The 20422-nt window shown below is 48.7% G+C and overlaps 1 protein-coding gene across 1 annotated transcript in view; it reads left to right on the top strand.

Moving 5' to 3' along the window:
* Positions 1-15179, top strand: part of LOC103187690 (E3 ubiquitin-protein ligase TTC3) — a 31153-nt gene extending 15974 nt beyond the window's left edge. Inside the window, exons 20-37 of the mRNA XM_042343931.1 lie at positions 1184-1368; positions 3009-3080; positions 4104-4160; positions 4273-4337; positions 4985-5036; positions 5876-5986; positions 6393-6532; positions 6969-7037; positions 7701-7797; positions 8406-8509; positions 9331-9421; positions 9986-10087; positions 10614-10745; positions 11294-11445; positions 12016-12145; positions 12274-12429; positions 12957-13049; positions 14351-15179. Of these exons, the coding sequence (XP_042199865.1) occupies positions 1184-1368; positions 3009-3080; positions 4104-4160; positions 4273-4337; positions 4985-5036; positions 5876-5986; positions 6393-6532; positions 6969-7037; positions 7701-7797; positions 8406-8509; positions 9331-9421; positions 9986-10087; positions 10614-10745; positions 11294-11445; positions 12016-12145; positions 12274-12429; positions 12957-13049; positions 14351-14425 (1883 nt within the window). The 3' untranslated portion in view covers positions 14426-15179. The remainder of the gene's footprint in view (positions 1-1183; positions 1369-3008; positions 3081-4103; positions 4161-4272; positions 4338-4984; positions 5037-5875; positions 5987-6392; positions 6533-6968; positions 7038-7700; positions 7798-8405; positions 8510-9330; positions 9422-9985; positions 10088-10613; positions 10746-11293; positions 11446-12015; positions 12146-12273; positions 12430-12956; positions 13050-14350) is intronic.
* Positions 15180-20422: the final 5243 nt, after the last annotated feature.

Raw genomic sequence — 20422 nt, 5'->3', positions numbered from 1 at the left:
ATAAGTATTTGCTAGACCAAAGAAGACTAAAGTCCAACCAGTTCGCCTTCCACTGTCCCGGCAGTCGTTTGCACAATGCGTGTCCCAAACTATACACTGTATCCCCCAGGTATTATTATTTCCTAAAATACATTGATCTCATTTGCTTCATGTGGCTCAGACATGAAGCGAGAAGAAAACGGGGGAGTGGTGGGAGGAGGGAACATACAAACAGGATTCACCCCCTCGAGCCTGTTCCACCGTTCTGTTAAATCATGGCTGATGTGTACCTCGACTCCAATTGGGAGCTCCCTAGGCATGGTCGAAGAAGTAGGTTTTAAGAGATTAGGGGGTTGAATGTCAACGCCATGTCAGCGATTATTGAGCAGAGAGAGAGAAAGAGAAAGGCAGGCCAGAGTTAGCTGATAGGAGAGGGGTTTGGGGGGAGCGGAGGAGTGGGGTAGAAGGAGATCAGAGGGGTTGGAAGGTGTTGGGGCATCGATGGATTTAGACTGGAGGAACAATTTTTTCCAGCTCTCTCAGGGGGCTCAGCAAAATATCATCAGCTTTGCCAATAACAATCAGGTCAAGACAGGATATTAATTCTGTTGTGCGTTTGGGCTAAATCGGGTACATTTACAGTGGAAAAGAGAAGATTGAGAGACGACATGATTGCTGGCTTTAAAATTCTAATGGGCCACAACAATATAGATCATTGCAGACTGTTCCAACTTGTCCAGAAGAGTAAAACCAGAGGACACACGGCCTGCGATTGAAGGGGTAAATTCAGAACAAATCTACACAAACACTATCTCAGTGAGCGTTAGTGAACCTGTGGAACAGGCTCCCGAGGGAGACGGTTGAAGCAGGAAATGTTGATTCTTTCAAACACAGATTAGTTCGTTTTCTTTTAGGAAATAACATTACGGGATACAGTACATAGGGAGTTTGGGGCATATGTGCAGGAGACCGCCAGGAAGGTGGAAGGCGAATTAGATGGACCTTGGTCTTTATTCGTCTAACGTTTTTTATATTCTTTATCCAATATCAACCACTGAGAGGCGGTGTGTGAACTGTAGTTACTGTACATTACTCTCACTCTGCAATGCCACCTGGTGTCCAGTGCTCAGTAGTCAACACTTTCTCTCCATTTACATGATAGTTTCCTTTGTTTTTGATATCAATATTTTTGTTAACATTGCAGAAACGGGGGGTAAAATTACAGACACCATCCAGTGGAGGCATCGAACGGAACGGGAGGAAACAGACCCGGAAAAGGGAAAGGCGGAGGAAATTCCCACTCCCGACGGGAGCGAGAGAGAAGCTTCGAAAGAGAGGGCGGGGGAAGGGAATCAGCAGTCTGGGCAAAACCTGGACATCGTAGAAGAGGTAGGAGAGCAACTCCAAAGCGAAGCAGGTTTCTAACACATTCAGTAATAATAACCCTTGCATCTCGTATAGCGCCAGTAACCTCAAACCATCTCCAACCACTTGCAATACGATAGTTCAGCCCGGCTCAGTGGGTAGCGCTCTCTCTCTCGCCTCTGAGTCAGAAGGTTGTGGGTTCAAGTCCCCCACGTGGAGGCTTAAGCTGACACTCCAATGCAGCGTTGGGGGGTTAGCTCACTCCATGGCTGTTTGTGGGACACTGCAGCGCGCAAACTGGTTGTAGCGTTTCACCCACAAAGTACACGGTCAAACAACTTTACACTATATCTTGTGAATCACTTTGAGATGTCTCAATGATGTGACAAGGCAGGGCGAAACGTTGGGCAAGCTTCTTACTCCATACGCACGCCTCTGTTTACCTAGTGGTAAGTAGGAACCCGCTTGTTAGTCGATTGGGGGATCGCTTTTCCGGGGATATTAATCCCTTCAAAAAATAATATTAATAATAATAATTTGGTCAGTCAATTCCATGACTGGTTGTGGGACGCTGCTGTTTGCAATTGGCTGCTATGTTTTACCCACAAAATATACAATCAATTCACTTTACAGTATATCCTGTGAAGTGCTTTGAGACGTATCGAAGCCATGATAAGGCTCTGTATCAAATGCAAGGATTATTATTAATAATGATGTAAAATAAAATTTTGTATAGCACCATTCGCATCAGGAGGACGTTCCAAGGAACTTAACAGTCCTGACTTGGAACCTGAGCTGGGGGGTGGGAGGGGAAGTCAGGGGGGGGTAGCTGGGAAGGGGAAAGATACCTTGACATCCTTCCTAAAGTGTGGGGCCCAGAACTGAACCCAGTCTCTCGCTGAGGCCCAACCAGTGTTTTATATAAAGGTTCACCATAACTTCCTGACTTGTGTATTCTATGCCCCTATTTATAAAGCCTCGTATCCCATGTGCTTTTTAACAGCTGTATCTCCCTGTCCGGCCACCTTCAAAGATTTACTATATGACCCCCAGGTCTCTCTGTTCTTCGCCCCCTGTAAGATTGTCCCATCAGCGAATATTGCCTCTCCTCATTCTTCCTCCCAAACTCCATCACTTTGCATTTCTCCACATTAAACTTCATCTGCCCCGTGTCTGCCCGTGTTACCAGTCTGTCTATGTCCTCTTGCCGTCTGCTACTATCCTCCTCACTGTTTACTACTTTTCCTAACTTAGTATCATCGGCAAACTTGGAAATTGTCCTCCTATACCCAAGTCCAGGTCATTTATATAGATCACAAACAGTAGTGGCCCCAATACCGACCCCTGTGGGTCACCACTGCACTTCCCTCCAGTCAGAAAAACAGCCGTTCACCACCGCTCTCTGTCTCCAGTCAGTTCTGTATCCGCTGACACTGTCCCTGTAATATCGGGGGCTCCTATTTTGCTACAAGTCTCTTATGTGGCACTTTATCAACGCTTTTTGAAAATCCATATAAACTACATCAACTGCACTCCCTTCACCCGCCCTCTCCGTTACTCCATCAAAAAATCTTTATCAGGTTTGTTAAACATGATTTGCCTTACTGTGTGAATTTTTTTTAAAAGAATTTTAACAGTCAGAATTTTTTCCCCTGATCTTGCAGAAAACCAGCGTTTCGTCCCAGGTCGCGGGGAAAGCCCACAGAGGATCCAAGCCATCTGATCCCCCGAATTTGGTGAGTGCGGCTGATCCCTGTGCTTGTCACGGAGGCTGACGAGTGTTCACATGAGCAGAGTCTTGTCTCTGATCTGAAATCACAAGGTATTGTCAGGGGTTTTGACAGGGCAACTAGCAGGGGAGTCAGCCCACACTCGCCTCGCAAGCGAGAGGAACCGGGTTTGATCCTCGGGGGCGTAAAGCCTTAGGCAAGTTTTCTTACTCCACACACCTCTGTTTACCTAGCAGTAAGTAGGAACCCAGCTATTAGTCTGTTGGCGGATCACTTTCTTGGGGTAATAATCCCTTCAATCAATCAATAAATTTGCTCACTCAATCCACGACTGTCTGTGGGACAGCGATACTGCTGTCAATAATTGGCTGCCGCGTTTCGCCCACAAGTTACACAGTCAATTCCCTTTACAGTATAGTTTGTGAATCGCTTTGAGTCATTTCAACAATGTGATCAGGCGCTATAACTATTACAATAATTGTTATAGTTATAAAAGAGTCACAAAAAGAGTGAAAGGAGAATTTAGGTGAAATGAGAGACTTGTTGAGATGTGGAAATGCCCTGCCAAGTAAGGGGTCAAGGCAGAATCCATTGTGGGTTTCAAGCAGGAACGAGACAGGTATGTGAAGGACACAGGCTTGAAGGGGTGTGGGAATGGGGACACCAAATGGGATTAAACGGGAAACTTGGTGCAGACTCGCTGGGCCGAATGGCCTCCTTCTGTGCTGTAAATTGCTATGATTCTGTCATAAACTGTCCCTTGTCCACAGTTCATTAAGATTTGTCTTCTCTGCTCTCCATCGCTCCTCACTTCTCAGATTTTTGTCTTGTATCGATCATTCATTCCTCCCCCTTATGTGATTTAGGTGTGCCTCCCTTCACAGCTGGTTTCAATGTCTTATGACCTCAGGTTATTTCCCGGTGGATTCCGCCCGACCGCCATCTTGTTCACAAAATTTTCCCCAAAGTTTCTAAAAGTTTCAAAACAGTACAATTAGTCTATTGAATGCAATCGCCTTTGAATTTCAGAACGAAACGCAGAAACCATCATTCAAGAAAAGGAGGAAAAAGTCCAAAGGCAAAAAGGTATTGATATTTTATTGTGTGTGTGTTTTTTAAAAAACATGTAGGTTTCAAAGAGGGACATGTCCGCCCATAGCCACTGCTGATTAACACGTTTCTGTCTGTGTTTCTGCAGAAATCCGCTTTTCCTGTGGAGAGTGTTGGTGAGAAGGAGGTGGAGAGCACAGGAGAGGAGGACAGGTATGGGGTGGGGGGAGGGTGGTCTGGCCCAGGACAGGGGGGGCAGATAAGAGCCTGGGCTTATGATTCAGGACCAGAAATTAAAATATGTTTGTAGCCCAAAAGTCAACCAAAAAGTAGCCCAATATGATGCGTTGCCTCCTCTATGGGAAGCAATAGAGCGGGACATTTAGATGGTACTTTTCACGCAGTGAGAAAAGGTCTTCAAAGGTCGGGGAAAAAACATTTTTGTAGGTTTTAGGCACTTTTTTTCATGCACAGTGAAACCCAAACACACTCGATTGGGCATAAACCCACATCACCCCCCACCTCAACCTGGCAACATTGGGTCAGAGTGAGGCTGAGGAGGTGGAGCCAGGTTACTAGTGAGGGCGGGGCCAGGTGGTGGATGAGGGCGGGGCCAGGTGTTGGGTGAGGGCGGGGCCAGAGGTAGGTGCGGGCGGGGCCAGGTGATGGGTGAGGCCATGGCCAGGTGGTGGGTGAGGGTGGGGCCAAGTGGTGGGTGAGGGTGGGGCCAAGTGGTGGGTGAGGGTGGGGCCAAATGGTGGGTGAGGGCGGGGCCAGGGATGGGTGCGCTTTGCCTTATTTTATACGGGGAAAAAAACCTCCACAAGTTGAAGATTGAAACTGTTTCTGTTCCTCCACAGGGAGGAAGAGGGGCTTCTCCCATCACAAGCTGAACCCAAGGAGAGGAAGGAGGTAAGAGTAAATTGTAGTGACTGTGTGTTTTGTGGGCAAACAAGAATTTCATGAAAGAGTAGGTTGTTTGGCCCATTGTGCCCTTGGTCCAAGTGAGTCAGCCAGGCCCAGTGTTGGATAGAGCTCTCACCTCTGAGTCAGAAAGTTTGGGTTCAAGCTCCACATTGGGACTTGGAAGCACATAGTCTAAGCTGATGGGCCAATGCAGCGCTGGTGGGGGGGGAGTGGGTGTTGCACTGTTGGAGGTGCCTGAGTGTAGGAGGTGCCTGAGTGTAGGCGATGGAGTTCCAGTGTAGCCTGGCGAGGGCGGGGGTGACGGGCAAGCAAAGTGGGTATCATTCGATCTTGTGCTTTAATCTTGGGTTTGTAACATCAAATGGTCTCAAAGCGCATCACAGGGAATTGCTGTGAAGTGCAATGGCTGTGTACTTGTAGGCTCCTGTTCCAACATTGACGGTCGAACCTTCAGCCTCTCTGCCCCCACCCTTTGGAACACCATCCCACATTCCCTTCGCCTCGCATCCTCCCTTACCTCCTTCAAGACCTATCTCAAGGCCCTCCTTTTTGACCGCGCCTTCAGTCACCCTCCTAACCTCACCCTCCCTGCCCTCCACCCTTCCTGATCCCAACACTCTGCCTGGGTTCAAATCCCTGACTGTCCAGCACCTTAGTCTCTTGGTCCTCTTGATGTAATTTGTTGTTGTTGCTGCTGGGAGGGTCTGGTGTGTAGATTCACTGTGTGGGGGGGAGGAATGGAAGTGTAGTGACTGTGTAATTGTAGGCATCCTCAGTGCCTCAGTAGATCCATTGTCACATCACAGGTTGCTGTTGTGTGTTAGCTTGCAGAGCTGGAGGCTACCGCACGGACTTTTCAGTTGCTTTATGAAGAGAAGAGCGCGGAGTACGAGCAGCTGGTGAAGCAGCAAGGCAAGGCCCAGGAGCTGTGTAAGGTCAGTGATCCGGAGCAGGTCGCTCGCCTCCCTGCCCTTCCAATAAACCTCTCTGTCTGTTCTACTCGCTCGCCATGCTCTTGTGCGTGAAGCCATTAAACCTGATCTGTGTGTACACCTTGTTATGGGAGCTTGAGTCCGTTTCCCCTTGTGAACAACTCATAGAAGATTTTCATCTCTTCTCTGCTCTCCTTCGCTCTTCACATCTCTTCTCTCGTTCGTTCTTTGCTTCTCTCACTTCTCCTTCTGCTCTCCTCCTCCTCTGAACTACCAACGCTCCCAATCAGCCATGAGTAGTTGAGGTGCGTTGTGAGTGGGTGTCTGTGTGTGTCCCCCTGTGGGACTATATTGTGTGAAATGCTTGGCACTGAGAGTGTGGAATGACCAATGCTCGTGATCTCCTCAGCACCAGACGGCGGAGCTCCAACGGCTGCGGTTGGACATGGAGAACGAGCGGAAGGTTCAGGAACAGGAGACCAAGACGCTGAAAAGCCAGATCCGCAGCCTCCAGGGGGCGCTGAAGAGCAAGGAGGAGCAGCTCAGGAAGTAAGCCTCTCCTGCTTGCGCCCGGGTCTCTGTTTGGCTTGGCATCTGGGGGTCCAAACCCAAACTATCATAATAATAATAATCCTTGCATCCGATATAGCGCCTTATCACGTCGTTGAAACATCTCAAAGCATTAATACTGTGCATTTTGTGGGCGAAATACGGCAGCGAATTGCGCACAATAGCGTCCCATGAACAGCCGTGGATATAAGCATTTTGGGGGGGGGGTGGGGGGAATTATTGCCCCAAAAAGCGATCCGCCAATACCGGGTTCCTGTTTACTGCTAGGCAAACACAGTGTGGAGTAAGGGGACTTGCCCGATGTTTTGTTTTGCCCTGCCGGGGGAATTGAACCCGGGTCCTCTCGCTTGCGAGGCGAGTGCTCTGACCACTACAATACGGGAGATGAATCATTGTGATGCTTTGCTTCGTGCAGGTTTGAGAAGCAGATGCGAGCGCAGGAACAGGAGGTGGATAACCAGAACAAACATTACCAAAGAGAACAGTGAGTAAAGTCTCTCCAGGGCTCTCACTGGTCAGCTCGGAGGAGGGGGTCGGAGTGGGGAGGGGTTGGGATTGGGGAGGGGTTGGGATTGGGGAGGGGAGTAGGAGTGGTGGAGGAAACAGCTCACAGATAAACTGCTTCCAAAACAATGCTCTGAAACGCCACGTAAGTAGATTGAGTCTGGACCCGGGTGGAATTTTTTGGGATCTTGTATGGAGTCGATTATCCCACTCGGATGGAATGGCTATATGGAGAATTTCCTGAGTGTTTGGCTCTCGATGCCGCCCTCCTCTCTCTCCTCCCCCCGCCCCTCCCCTACCCCCCCACCCCGATGAGTGACAGCTACAATAGTCAATCCTCCTCCAATAAAGTTTTTTGACGCATGGAGGTTTTATGTTGAATTCCCCTTCGCCCCCCACCGCCCCCGCCCAGTTTGCCAGTAATTTCTGCCACTGATCGTTTATAATAACAATAATAATCCTTGCATTTGACATAGCACCTTATCATGTCGTTGAGACGTCTCAAAACGCTTCACAGGATATATTGTGTGTAAAGTGGAGTGACTGTGTATTTTGTGGGCGAAACGCGGCAGCCAATTGCGTACAGTCTAACGCTGTGACTGAAGAGGACACGGAGCTGGTAACTTGCTTCTCTCTCCAACAGGGAACAGTGGGACCAGGAGAAAGCCCGGCTGGAGAGGGTGTCAGCAAACAGCAGGGACAACTTTGTGGAAGCCATGATGAGAGCGATGAGTGCGGAGGTGAGTTGGCGTTGAGTCTCTCACCCATTTCTCACAATCGTTTCTCACCTGTTTCATCCTTTCCTTCTCTCTCTCTCTCTCTCTCTTTCGCCCCCAACCCCCGCCCGCCTTTTTTCCCCTTTTTGTTCACCCCACTTTGGGGAGAGGGAAGTAAGACAGACCAAACCGATCAATAAACCTCAACCATCCTCGCGTTCGATGCAGCATCCCCTCACATTGCCGAGACGTCTCCAAGTGCCTCAGGGTTTTTTTCTGTGAAGTGTAGTGACTGTGTGTCCAGCTCGCGCACAGCAACATAGAGCCATGGAGTGAGTGCCCAATTTTATCTGGGAGATCGTCAGCCAGGACACCGGGAGAGAGAGAGAGAGAGACTCCCTCCTCTTTATCAAATAGATCTTTTAACGTCCACCTGAACAGGCAAACAGGACTCGGTTTAACGTTTCATCTGAAGGACACACCTCCGATAATACAGCGCTCGCCCAGCCCTGCGCTGGAGCGTCATGTGGAGCTCATACCAAAACCTTCTGACCCAGAACCGAGAGTGTTACCAACTGAGCCAGGCTGACTGAGTTCTGGGGTCTCTTGCCTGACATCTCCCTCTGTTCCAGATCCAAGTGCTGGAGTGTTGGAGAGACAAAGCCATCATGATCCTGGAGGAAGCAGTGAAGGAAGGAGAAATGAAATTGCCCGGTCTGAGGCAGCAGCTCATGAGGTGTGAAACTAGTCTCCAGTGACATGTGTCTCTGTACAGCAATGAATCTCTCATATATATATATATACACACACACACACACAGAGGTCCGAGTTCAAAATCCTCATCCTCGCTTTCAAAGCTCGCCACGCTCTCGCTCCTCCCTACTTCTGTGACCTTCTAACCCCTTGCCGACCTCTCTGCTCCCTCCGCCTGCTCCATGTCACCCGACCTGCCCTCACCACCATCAGCGGTCGGTCCTTCAGCCTTTCTGCCCCAATCCTTTGGCACTCCATCTTACAGTCCCTTCGCCTTGCTTGCTCCCGTGCCTCCCTCAAGGCCCACCTCAAGACCCTCCTCTTCGACCGCGGTATCGATCACCCTCCTACCCCCACCCTCCCTGCCCTCCGTCTCTCCCCTCCTGACCCCAAACCCCAGCCCAGCTCGGGTGCAAATCCTGACTGTCCAGGGCCGTGGGGCGTTCTCCCCACGTGACAAGCGTTATACGAATGTCATTTATTGTTGTTGATGTGTCAGTGATGTATCTCTGTACAGTGTGGAGCTCAGTGATGAATCCTTGCTGTTCGGAAGCTATCGTAGAATCAGAGAATATTATAGCACAGAAGGAGGCCATTTGGCCCAGTGTGCCTGTGCCAGCTCTTTGGAATAGCTACCCAATCAGTCCCACTCCCACACTTTCCCCATAGCCCTGCCAATTTTTCCTTTGCGAGTGCCAATCTAATTCCCTTTTGAAAGCTATTATTGACTCTGTTTCCACCGACCCTTCCAGGCAAGTGCATTCCAGACTGTTCCTTTAATTGTCCCTCTCTTTGTTGCTGCAGTACAAGCTCTCCACCGATTGACCTGAAGGCGGCAATTCTGGCGTACGAGACTCTACAGAGCGACATTAAATCCAAAATACACAACACCACGGTCAGTACCTTCCTCTTTACAGGCATCTTTCTCGTTCAACTTTGAAGGGAAATTTTCTCCTCTCCCCCCCACCCCCCCCTCCAACTCCCTCACCCCAAACCCCACCAGTGAGGAAATTACCCACCGCCCAGCAACCAATACCTGAATAACCGCCCCCTCACCTTCCTCTTAATAAAATTTACTAATTGCATTTTATTTGATATAACGCATTGTCGAGACGTCTCAAAGCGCTTCACAGAATATACTGTAAAGTGAATTGACTGTGTATTTTGTGGGCAAAACATGACAGCCAATTGTGCACAGCAGCGTCCCACAAACAGCTGTGGATTGAAGTGACCAAATTATTATTTTTGAAGGATTATTACCCCTGGAATGCGATCTGCCAATCGACCAACAACTGGGTTCCTACTTACTACTAGGTCAACAGAGGAGTGTGGATTAAGGAAACTTGCCTAGGGTTTCGCCTGCCCGAGAATCGAATCCGGGACCTCTTGCTCATGAGCCAAGTGCTCTAACCACTACACAGCGCTGAAAATAACTTGAGTTGCCTTTGTCTTTTTGAAGAGCTCATTCAATGAGCAGATCGACCTGGTGCGGAATGGAGCGAAGCTGAGCAGCCTGCCTCCCCTCGCCAGCCTGCTGCCACCCTCCCAGGCCGACTTCATGGTGAGTCCTCCCGGGGCACCTTTTGTCCTTTTCCGAGCCCACGGCTCCCTCCTTGGGGATACAGAACAAGACCCTGGCCCTCACCTTCAAAGCCCTCTGTGGCCTTGCTCCTCCCTCCCTCTATGACCTCCTAACTCCTTACCAACCTGTCCGCTCCCTCCGCTCAGTGGATTCTGGCCTGCTTCAAATCTGTTGGTGGGCAGGCATTCAGCCTCTCTGCCCCACCCTCTGGAACACCATCCCGCAGTCCTTCCGGCTCGCCCCCTCCTTTGCCTCTTTCAAGACCCGCCTCAAGACCCTCCTCTTCGGCTGTGCCTTAGGTCACCCTCCTACCTCTACTCTCCTTGCCCTCGGATGCAGATTTCTGACTTTCCAGAGCCTTGGGATGTCCTCCTGACGTGAAAGTCACTGTGTAAATGTCATTTGTTGTTGCTGTTGAGAACATTAGTCTGGAACAAACGCCTGTCCACTCTGCTGCGCTGACTATGTGACCCCTTTGACCCCCGGCGCCCCCCACCCCACTCAGATGATCTACATGAGCAAACAGAAGGAACTGCTGGACTCCGACACCACTGTAAACAGTGTCCCCATGACGTTGCCACCTGCCTACCCTCCAGGCCTCGGGACTCTGGGCACCAACCAGCTGGTAATAGCACAGGTACATACCCGACTCTCCTCCCATATCCTTCGTGGATAATAATAATTATAATTATTAATAACCCTCGCATTTGATGCAGCGCCTTATTACGTCTTTGCGACGTCTCAAAGGGCTTCACAGGATACACTGTAAAGTGAATTGACCATGTAGTTTGTGGACGAAACACGGCAGCTAATTGCGCACAGGAGCAATCGTGGATTGAGTGACCAAGTTATTATTTTTTTACTTTAAGAGGTTATTCCCGCTGTAAAGTCATCCGATAATCGACTAACAACCAGGTTCCTACTTACTGTTAGGCAAACAGAGGCGCGTGGAGTAAGGAAACCTGCTTAGGGTTTTGCGCTGCCCAGGAATCAAACCTGGATGCTCTCCCTCGCTTGCGAGGCGAGTGCTTTAACCACTGAGCTATGGGACTCCAGGGGTGCCACTGAGTGAGTCGACCCCTCGCGGTGGTGGGGGGTGGGGGGGGAAATGGTTTTCTTTCAAATTTACTCTCATTTGTTTTGTTTCCTCTTCCCTCCTTCCCCCCACTCCCCCTCTCCCCTCAGAGATCCATGTCTCCTGGCTTATTCTCTCAGACTCCGCTGCAGCACCAGGCTCCCATCGGCCAAGCTAATCCCGGCCCAGTGGGGAGCACCAACGCCAACCACCTGGAGAGACTGATGGAGAGACTATTTGAGTTATTCCCACATCACAACAGGTGACGTGCCCAGGGAGGGGTGTGGGCGGGTGGGCCGGTGGAGAACGGATGTTGGAGGGGACAATTCGGAGGATTGTCAGCTGGAGACACCGGGAGCAACTCTCTTCTCTCTGTTCCCCGACACACAGCGTAGCGGGATCTTTAACGTCCACCCGAACGGGTGCAGACAGACCTCGGTTTAAATGCGTCACCTAAGGACGATGCCTTGCGATGCAATGCTCCCCTCCCACCTTCGCTCCCTACCCGCTCAATCACAACAACCACAACTACAACTTATCCAGTGCTCCTCATGCAGGGCAGCGTCCCAGAGCGCTCCTGAAGAGACCGTGTTGAATTATTCCCACAACACAAGAGGCTTCTTCCCCCCACCCCAACCCACCCACGCCCATCACTGCACTGGGGCGTCAGCCCCGCCGCGTGTGAGGCTCAAGTGCTTGACTGTGAGAGTGTTTAAGCGCTCAGGGACACTACCCCACGTGAAGGGCGCTACATAAACACAAGTTGTTGTTATTGTTAAAATGCAGGTCTGGACTCAAGTTGTGAATCTCTCTCTCTCTCTCTCTCCGGCAGGGAGACCATGATCGGGTTTCTGAAGGAAGTCCGTACCAGGAACAATAACTCGCTGTCTGGCCTGTCGTTTGACCAAATCATCGGTCACGTGACCGTCTTGATTAAAAATCAGGAGCCCATCTCTTCAGGGGTGAGGACGGGAGGGGGAGGGGGAGTGAGTGGGTGTCCGGTGTTGGGGTTGTAGGATGGGGGAGTTCCGCGTTTGCAACAGAGTTCAGGATGTCCCGTTGTCTTTCTCCCTCCACCCCCACCCCATAGAACTCAAATGTGGACTACCCAATCTTTCCTGTGGATGTACCTCCCTCTGGACTGTGGAGACCAGGGAACCCAGATCCCTTTAAGATGAGCTGGCAGGGAAATCCCATCCTCCCACTGCAGCAAAGCGGAGGCAGCGGGGATGTGAACGTTCTTCAGGTAATTCCCGATCCCGAATGTCTCCCGAACACAGAGTGGAAACATAGCCCTTCCCCACACTTAATAATGATAATAATAATAGTTCCTTGCATTTGATACAGCGCCTCATTACATTGTTGAGACGTCTCAAAGTGCTTCACAGAATATACTGTAAAGTGAGTTGATTGTGCTGAGTGACCAAATATTTATTATTTGGGATTATTACCCCGGAAAGCGATCTGCCAATCGACCAACAATTGGGTTCCTACTTACTTCCTTATCTATCGGATCTGTTTACTCCCCACTCCGCCACCCGCTTCCTCCGCTCGGTTGGCTCCGGTCTCCTGCTCGTCCCTCGACCCCTCCACTCCACCATCAGTGACCGTGCCTTCAACCACTACGTCCCCAAACTCTGGAACTCTCTCCCTCGATCCCTCAGCCTTGCCCCCTCCCTCTCCACTTTCAAATCTCGCCTAAAGCCCTTCCTTTTTGACCGGGGGTCCCAGAGACTGACTGATTAGTGTCATGAATCTTGTCTGTATTTCCAGGTAAAGAACAATGCTGTGTGTGAGATGTGCCACGAGGAGTTGACAGCCAATCATCTATTTGTGCTGAAATGTGGACACAGATACCACCCAGAGGTAATAACAACAACTTTAGATTCTCTGGAACATAAACTTTGGAACTCTCTCTCTTTCTCATTCCCTCTACCTCGCCCCCTCCTCCCCCATCTTCAGGTCGTGCCTGAAGACCTTCCTCTTTGATCGCCACTGTCAAGTGCTCTGAGACTCTACCCTGTGTGAGGGGCGCTATATAAATGCAAGCTGCTGTTGTTACATTTGATACAAAGCCTATAATGTTGAAATGTCTCAAAGCACTTCACACTCATTTCTATTGAGTGAAGTAACTTATAGGTGGACGTAACAGCCAGTTTGCCTGCTAAGATCCCATGAATAGCCAGGAGCAGAATGACCCAGTTAATCTGTGGTCGGCCAGAACACTGAGAGAAACTCCCTTCTATTGTTGAATAGTGCAGTGGGATCTTTAATGCTCACCCAAACAGGCAGACGCTTTAACGTCTCGCCTGAAGGACGTCAGTTCTGACAATGCAGAGCTGCTCGACACTGGAGCGTCAGCCTAGACTGCCAAGAAGACTCAAGGGGTGAGAATGCTACCAACTGAACCAGGCTGGTAACCCTAACCATGTCCTGGGGTAACCTCTGGTGACTAGGCAGCCTTAGTGCTAGCCATTGACTCACATCTCAACTAGAGACCAATTGTCTTTGATACATTAACAGGTGATATTTCCGGTCTGGCTGTGGCAAATACATTCATGGCTTGATCTACTTATGGCTTAATGTAGGTCTCTCATTAAAGACTGGCCTACTTTATGTCACAAATGTTGGGCCATTGGCCCATTAATAATAATAATCCTTGCATTTGATATAGGGCTTTTCACGTCGTTGAGACGTCTCAAAGCTCTTCACAGAATATACTGTAAAGTGAATTGACTGTATATTTGTGAGTGAAAAGCGACAGCCAATTGCGCAGCAGTGTCCCACAAACAGTGACCAAATTATTTTTTGAGTGATTATTATCCCTGGAAAAGCGATCTGCCAATCAACTAACAACTGGGTTCCAACGTACTGCTAGGTAAACAGAGGCGTGTGGAGTAAGGAAACTTGGCCAAAATTTCGCTCTGCCCGGGAATGGAACCCAGGTCCTCTCGCTTTTGAGGCGAGTGCTCTAACCACTGAGCTACAGGGACTCCACAAATGGTTGGCAATGAAGCTATGGCCTCCGGGGTGGACTAGGTTAATTGCATCCAATTGAATTTCAAATGAGCTAAAGAATGCAGAGCGAGTCTGTAATCTGTGGCTCCACCTTAAGTGCCTCTGGTTAATCCCTTACCTCCTTTTCTCTCTCTTGTTCCCAAACGCAGTGCATCTCAGTTTGGCTGAAGGAGCATAAGACGTGCCCAAGCTGTGCCCTCGGCTATCCCGCCTCCTTCTTGTAACTCCAATGGGGACCGGAGTGGGGGAGGCAGGGTTTGAGGAAACTGCCCCGTGCAACCCTACCCTGGGGCCGCAGGAGAACCAACGGGAGGCCAATCACCCAGCGATTGTCCGGCTTGCAATGAGGTCACTCACGTACAGGAAACTGCATCATGTCTTCAATTCGTGCCCAGATTATTCACCAGTGACAAAGCGGAACCCTACTGTGTTCGTTACAATCCCTACTGTGTTCGTTACAATCCCTACTGTGTTCAACACAATCCCTACTGTGTTCAACACAATCCCTACTGTGTTCAACACAATCCCTAATGTGTTCATTACAATCCCTAATGTGTTCAACACAATCCCTAATGTGTTCAACACAATCCCTACTGTGTTCATTACAATCCCTAATGTGTTCATTACAATCCCTACTGTGTTCGTTACAATCCCTACTGTGTTCGTTACAATCCCTACTGTGTTCGTTATAATCCCTACTGTGTTCAACACAATCCCTACTGTGTTCATTACAATCCCTAATGTGTTCAACACAATCCCTAATGTGTTCAACACAATCCCTTGCCATTTGCCTCCATTTGCAACTCCGATCAAACCAATTGGCTCATTTCATTTTGTAACTCCTTCCTCACCCCCCTCTCCCCACCACAAAAAAAGGTTGTGAATCACTGTGTAGACTTCTTGTGTCGAAGACAGGATGGCCTAACTAGCGGCCCACAGGCCACATCCGGCCCCCCCCTCTCCCTCCCTTTCATCCGCCCCCCCCCTCTCTCCCTCCCTTTCATCTGCCCCCCCCCCCCTCCCTCCCTTTCACCTGCCCCCCCCTCTCTCCCTCCATAACCCGTCAATGTTATGTTTCTGGAGGGGAACACAAGAATATTGCTTATGTGGCCCACATACATTTCTCAAATAGGGCATCTGAGAAACCATGGCTTTGCCACCATGGCCAAGACATCAAACGCTTTGCTTCTAAAGTCACTAGAGATTTGCATCCGATTCAAAACAGATAAAATAATAAAAATGCTTTCAGTGATTGTACCCATTGACAGAATCCCTCTTATTCACATGTGTTTTTTTATTAATTATCAATTCATTTCAACTATTTCAGATAAGTGTTTGTGTGGTGCTGGGTTCGTTTCCCACGTTGACCACCAGTGATTTTGTCAGATGATTAAATTGTCTCCAGTTAATCTTGGAAAAATTCTTTATATTGAAGATTATTTTAGTAACGCATGGTTGGTGTTTGTTAAACGCGAGGCTTATTATTTGTCTTGTTGTTGATTATTGGCCTTATCGCTCTTCAAACTGCCTTTGGGGTTCTTGTAGGTCGCACAGTCAGTCAGATGGTAAGAGGCCGGAGGAATGAGTTCTCAGTACAATACAGAGACCTGAATGCCCCTTCGCTGTAAGACTCACACCTTTAGCTCACGGTGCAAAGCCTTTTAAAAATGGCTGGATCTTAATGGGTCAACCACATATTAAGAGAGACTTTATGCTATCTTTTTCAAGTTGAATGGGAGAGTGAAGGACATCCTTCTTCATTCTTTAACCCCCTCCCCCACCCTTTCTACCCACCCACCCTTCTAACCACAGGCTCCAAACCAGGTTATCTGAAACAGTTTGACAGATGCTTCTCATATGTTGCACTATTTTCAATGGCAGATGGAGCTCCCAAGGTTATGGAGCAGCAGTAACCTCTTTAGCCTCAGTGCAGTAAGAGCTTTAAATCCACCAATAATAAGCTTTGCATTTGATACAGCATCTTATCATGTCTTCAAGATGTCTCAAAGCGCTTCACAGAATATACTGTAAAGTGAATTGACTGTATATTTGTGAGCGAAACCCGGCAGCCAACTGCTGGGTAAACAGAGGCGTGTTGAGTAAGGAAACTTACTCTGCCCAGGAGTCGAACCCAGGTCTCTCTTGCAAGGTGAGCGCATTAACTACTGAGCTACAGGACTCCACTCCAACCCTTGCATTGAGAATTATTTCCTTCCTCTTGTGTGATATCCGGGTGTCGTTTGGAATGCAAAACACAGTTAACAACAACCAAATGACATGTTTGAAGCGCCTTTCACATTGGGAGGACGTGCCAAGGTGCTGGATAGACAGAGCTATGGACCCAAGCTGAGGGTCGGGGGCGGGCGGGGGGGGCGGTGTGGAGAGTGGAAGGCGGGGGGGGGGAAGCAGGGAGCTCAAGCATGGTCGAAGAGGAGGTTCTTGAGGTGGGTCTTGAAGGTGGTGAGGGAGGGGGCGAGATGAAGGGACTTCGGGATGGCGTTCTAGAGGGTGGGGGCAGAGTGGTGGAAGGCCTGCCTGCCAATAGTGGGGTGAGCAAGGTGGGAGACGTGAAGCAGGCTGGAGCCCATGGAGGGAGCAAACAGGGTGGTAGGGGGTTAGGAGGTCGGAGAGATCTGGGGAAGCAAGACTGGGGGGAGGTTTTGAAGGTGACCAGGATCTTGAACTGTATCCCCTGTGTGATGGGAAGCCAGTGGAGTCGGGCGAGGATGGGGGTGATAGGGTCACAGAGCCGGGTGCGGGAGAGGACACGGGCTGCAGAGTTCTGGATGATCTGCAGTCTATGGAGGGAGGAGTTGGGGGGGCCGACAAGCAGTGAGTTTGTATAGTTGAGCCTCATTGTAATGAAGGTGTGTATGAGGGTCTCGGGGGCTGCGGAGTGAGACAGTGTCGGAGCCGGGTGACATCGTGGAGGTGGGGGAAGGCAGAGCGGGTCATGGTGCGAATGTGGGGTAGAAAGGATAGTTGAGGGTCGAACAAGACCCCAAGGTTCGGGACTGGCTCAGTGAGGGGGAGTGAGCCCCATGGATGGTGATGCTGTCAGTGCCTGAGGTGAGGAAGCGCTGACGGGAGCCAATCAGGAGCCTCGGTTTTGTTGACGTTCAACTGAAGAAAGTTCGCTCTCATCCTGGACTTGACGTCTGACAGACATTCTGTCAGACAGCAGTGGGTCCTGGAGTTGAGGGGGGAGGCAGAGAGAGTTGGGTGTCATCCGCATATGTGTGGAAGTTGACCCCATGTCTGCGGATGATGTCCACCAAAAGGGAGCATATAGATGTTGAAGTGGAGGGGACCGAGGACAGAGCCCTGAGGAACGCCGCACGAGATGGTGTAGGGGCTGGAGGAGAAGGCTTTGTGGAGACGAAGTGCAGGTGGTGTGAGAGGTACGATCTGAACCAATCAAAGACAGCGCTGTGGAAGTTGAGGTGAGAGGAGAGGTGGTCATAAAACCACTTTATGAAGTAAGTCAGTGACATTACAGTCGTTAACTAAGCAGCACCAATTAAGGGTTTAAATTACATTCCCTTGAGGTAAGATTCACAGTGAAGAACCTAGACCCCCAAATTCCACTTAATCTTAGGTTGTGAGACCACTTTTTCTTAAGTTTTTTTTTAATGTTTTGTGGGAAACTCTTCCATCTACTCTTGGTTTGGAAGTTGCCTCTTTAAATTCCTGCAAATTCCAAATCGAGAGTTAATTTACCTCATCCTTAATTCCGCACCATCTCATTTGAAGGCAAATTCAGGGTCACACAAGCCTGAGACCGAGGGGAATTTGTGGGCTTTTAGTGTACAAATTTCTGGCAATGCCATCAATTAATTTTAAAATGCTGGAACCCCAAAAATGAAGCAACATTTTTAAGTTCCCGCTGTCAGTCCAAAGTTTTTTTCTTATTAGCTCTTTTAAAAAAATGTTATTTAATATTCTGCAAAATGTGCCAGAATTCAATTATTTTCTTTGATTTTTCTTTAGTTTTAGCAGATTGTGACAGATCCATTATTTGCAGAGTCTTGAACCACAGTGAGACTGGGCGAGTCTGAACAGAAACTGGTGTATACAGAGGACAGGGACCTCAGGATGCACAACCTTGAGCCATTTGTGCTCCCATCACCTGTGCCAATGGGATGGTAGGTTATTGTGAGGGCTACGCTATTTTGTCATTGTGAGGGCTACACTATTTTGTAGGAAGGGAAAATTGGTATGTTTTGCTTCCCAGAGGCTGACTCAAATAGCCTCGGATCTGGACTTCACATCCTCCCAGTTAGAAGACGGGCAACGACAAGTTAGTTAACATTGGGGATAATACGTCGGTTTCAACCATAATGCCAATTAACTCCTGTATCAATTAAGGCGGGTCTATTCTATTCAGACGAGCTTCACTGAAGTTCAAATGTAGGGCAGGAAAGGGGGCATTTGCAGTGGGTTAACCGTCAAATACTGTTCCTGATTATAACAAGTGCCTTCTCCTGAATAGTGGTGCTAAGAGCCAGACACCTTGGGTCTTGTGGCGAGATTTGATCATTAGCAACACCGGGCAAGGTTTCCATTCCTTCACTGTGAGTTCTTCAATCTCTGGTTCAACATGATTCTAACGTGGGTTCTGGGTCAATGTCTGAATCAATGTGCTGGTATAAAGACATTTCTGACAGTCTTAACCGAAGGGAAATTCCAAACACTCCCAACGCACGGTTCCATTGTCATGGCTCCAGGACTGTTTTAACTATAAATATAGGTTGTTTTTTCCTCAATTATTTTCAGGATTCATCTGCATCTGTTGTCACCATCTGGGACAAAGGATAATTATAATAATTCTTGCATTTGATATAGCGCCTTATCATGTTTCAAAGTGCTTCACGGAATATACTGTAAAGTGAATTGACTGTATATACTTTGTGGGCGAAACATGAATCAAACTCAGGTGAAGAAAGTGAGTGTCTCCTGTTTTCTGTGCAGTGGGGGATGAAAGGAAGGCCACGAGGCAGACATCTTTGATTGTAGACATCTCTTCTGCTCCAGCAACCAGCGAGGCGATAGGTCAAGTCATTTCCAGTTGGCCACGGATTGCGGACTCGATGGAGAAATGCTCATCTGTGTTAAGAAACCCAACACTCATCAATAGACAGTTGCTGTGATATCACATGGGCAATGGCTCACCAATTAGCTGACCCTTCAAATACATCCCATTCACTCCAATATTGTGAGTCCAATAATGTGGAAGCCAGCCTCGGTTTACCCTATTGACGTAGCGTTATTGGAGCATCCAGGATTTGGCAACTTCTTAAAACACAGCCTCCATTTTCAAGCTGGTTTTCTAACTTGCCAAATTCTAGACACTCGGAAAACACCGCATGAATAGAATCAACTGAGACCCATTTTGTGTGTAAGGCTTCAATTTGTTAATTATTAATATGGGGAATAATTTCCTATTAATAGCTTACTAGCTTTTGCAATCAATAAAAGTGTGTGTGGGGGCGCGGGAGGGGAACAGACTGGAGCGGGGGGGTAGTAGAAAGGAGTGGGGGTTAATTCTACTCTGATCTCCAGCTATTTTGTTGTGGTTTAAAACTCGAGGCCTTAGCTTGTGGTTCTAGTGATTTTACAGGGACAAAAAACATTGACTTAACAGAACAGGATAGAGCAGAACCCTCCACCCACTGCTACAAATCTGTTGCCCGCAGAATTGTCTACATTCTGGCTTAACCTTTGAAACAGCAGCTCGCTCTTGATACAGGAAGAGCTTTCATTTTATTAATCCCGTCCCTTGCAATGAACATTCCTCTGCCAATTGTATTAATCTGGGGAAATCCAGCAGCTATCAGTGCTTTTTCCCCTTACACAGCTGTCATCTCTCCCCCTCCTCTTGGCTGGTTACGGGGGAAGATTGCGTGACAGAGTCTTCGTTGCTGAACTTGCGGTATTTCTTTTTGGGATCGCTTAATAAGGAATCCGTGTCAATCAAGTGGGAACTCCCGATAACCGGAATGTTGCAATCCCACCTCTGCTCCAATCACAATCAAAGTCGTGTTCCTGACAAATTCCACCTGGATTTCTTAAGGAATCCCAACTAGGAAATGGTGCAATTTAGAGTCCGTTAATCCCGCTTGTCCTGAAGTATATCTGCAGAAAATAGGTATTTTGTCACCTAAAACTTTCCAGAATTAGGTAATTCTCTCCCTCCAGGGAGAGAGTGTGCGCATTATATT

The sequence above is a fragment of the Callorhinchus milii genome, unplaced genomic scaffold, assembly GCF_018977255.1.
Source record: "Callorhinchus milii isolate IMCB2004 unplaced genomic scaffold, IMCB_Cmil_1.0 Scaffold25, whole genome shotgun sequence".
In the NCBI taxonomy this organism is placed as follows: Eukaryota; Metazoa; Chordata; class Chondrichthyes; order Chimaeriformes; family Callorhinchidae; genus Callorhinchus; species Callorhinchus milii.
The sequence above is the reverse complement of the archived record's forward strand: the minus strand, read 5'-3'. Positions and strand labels throughout refer to the sequence as shown.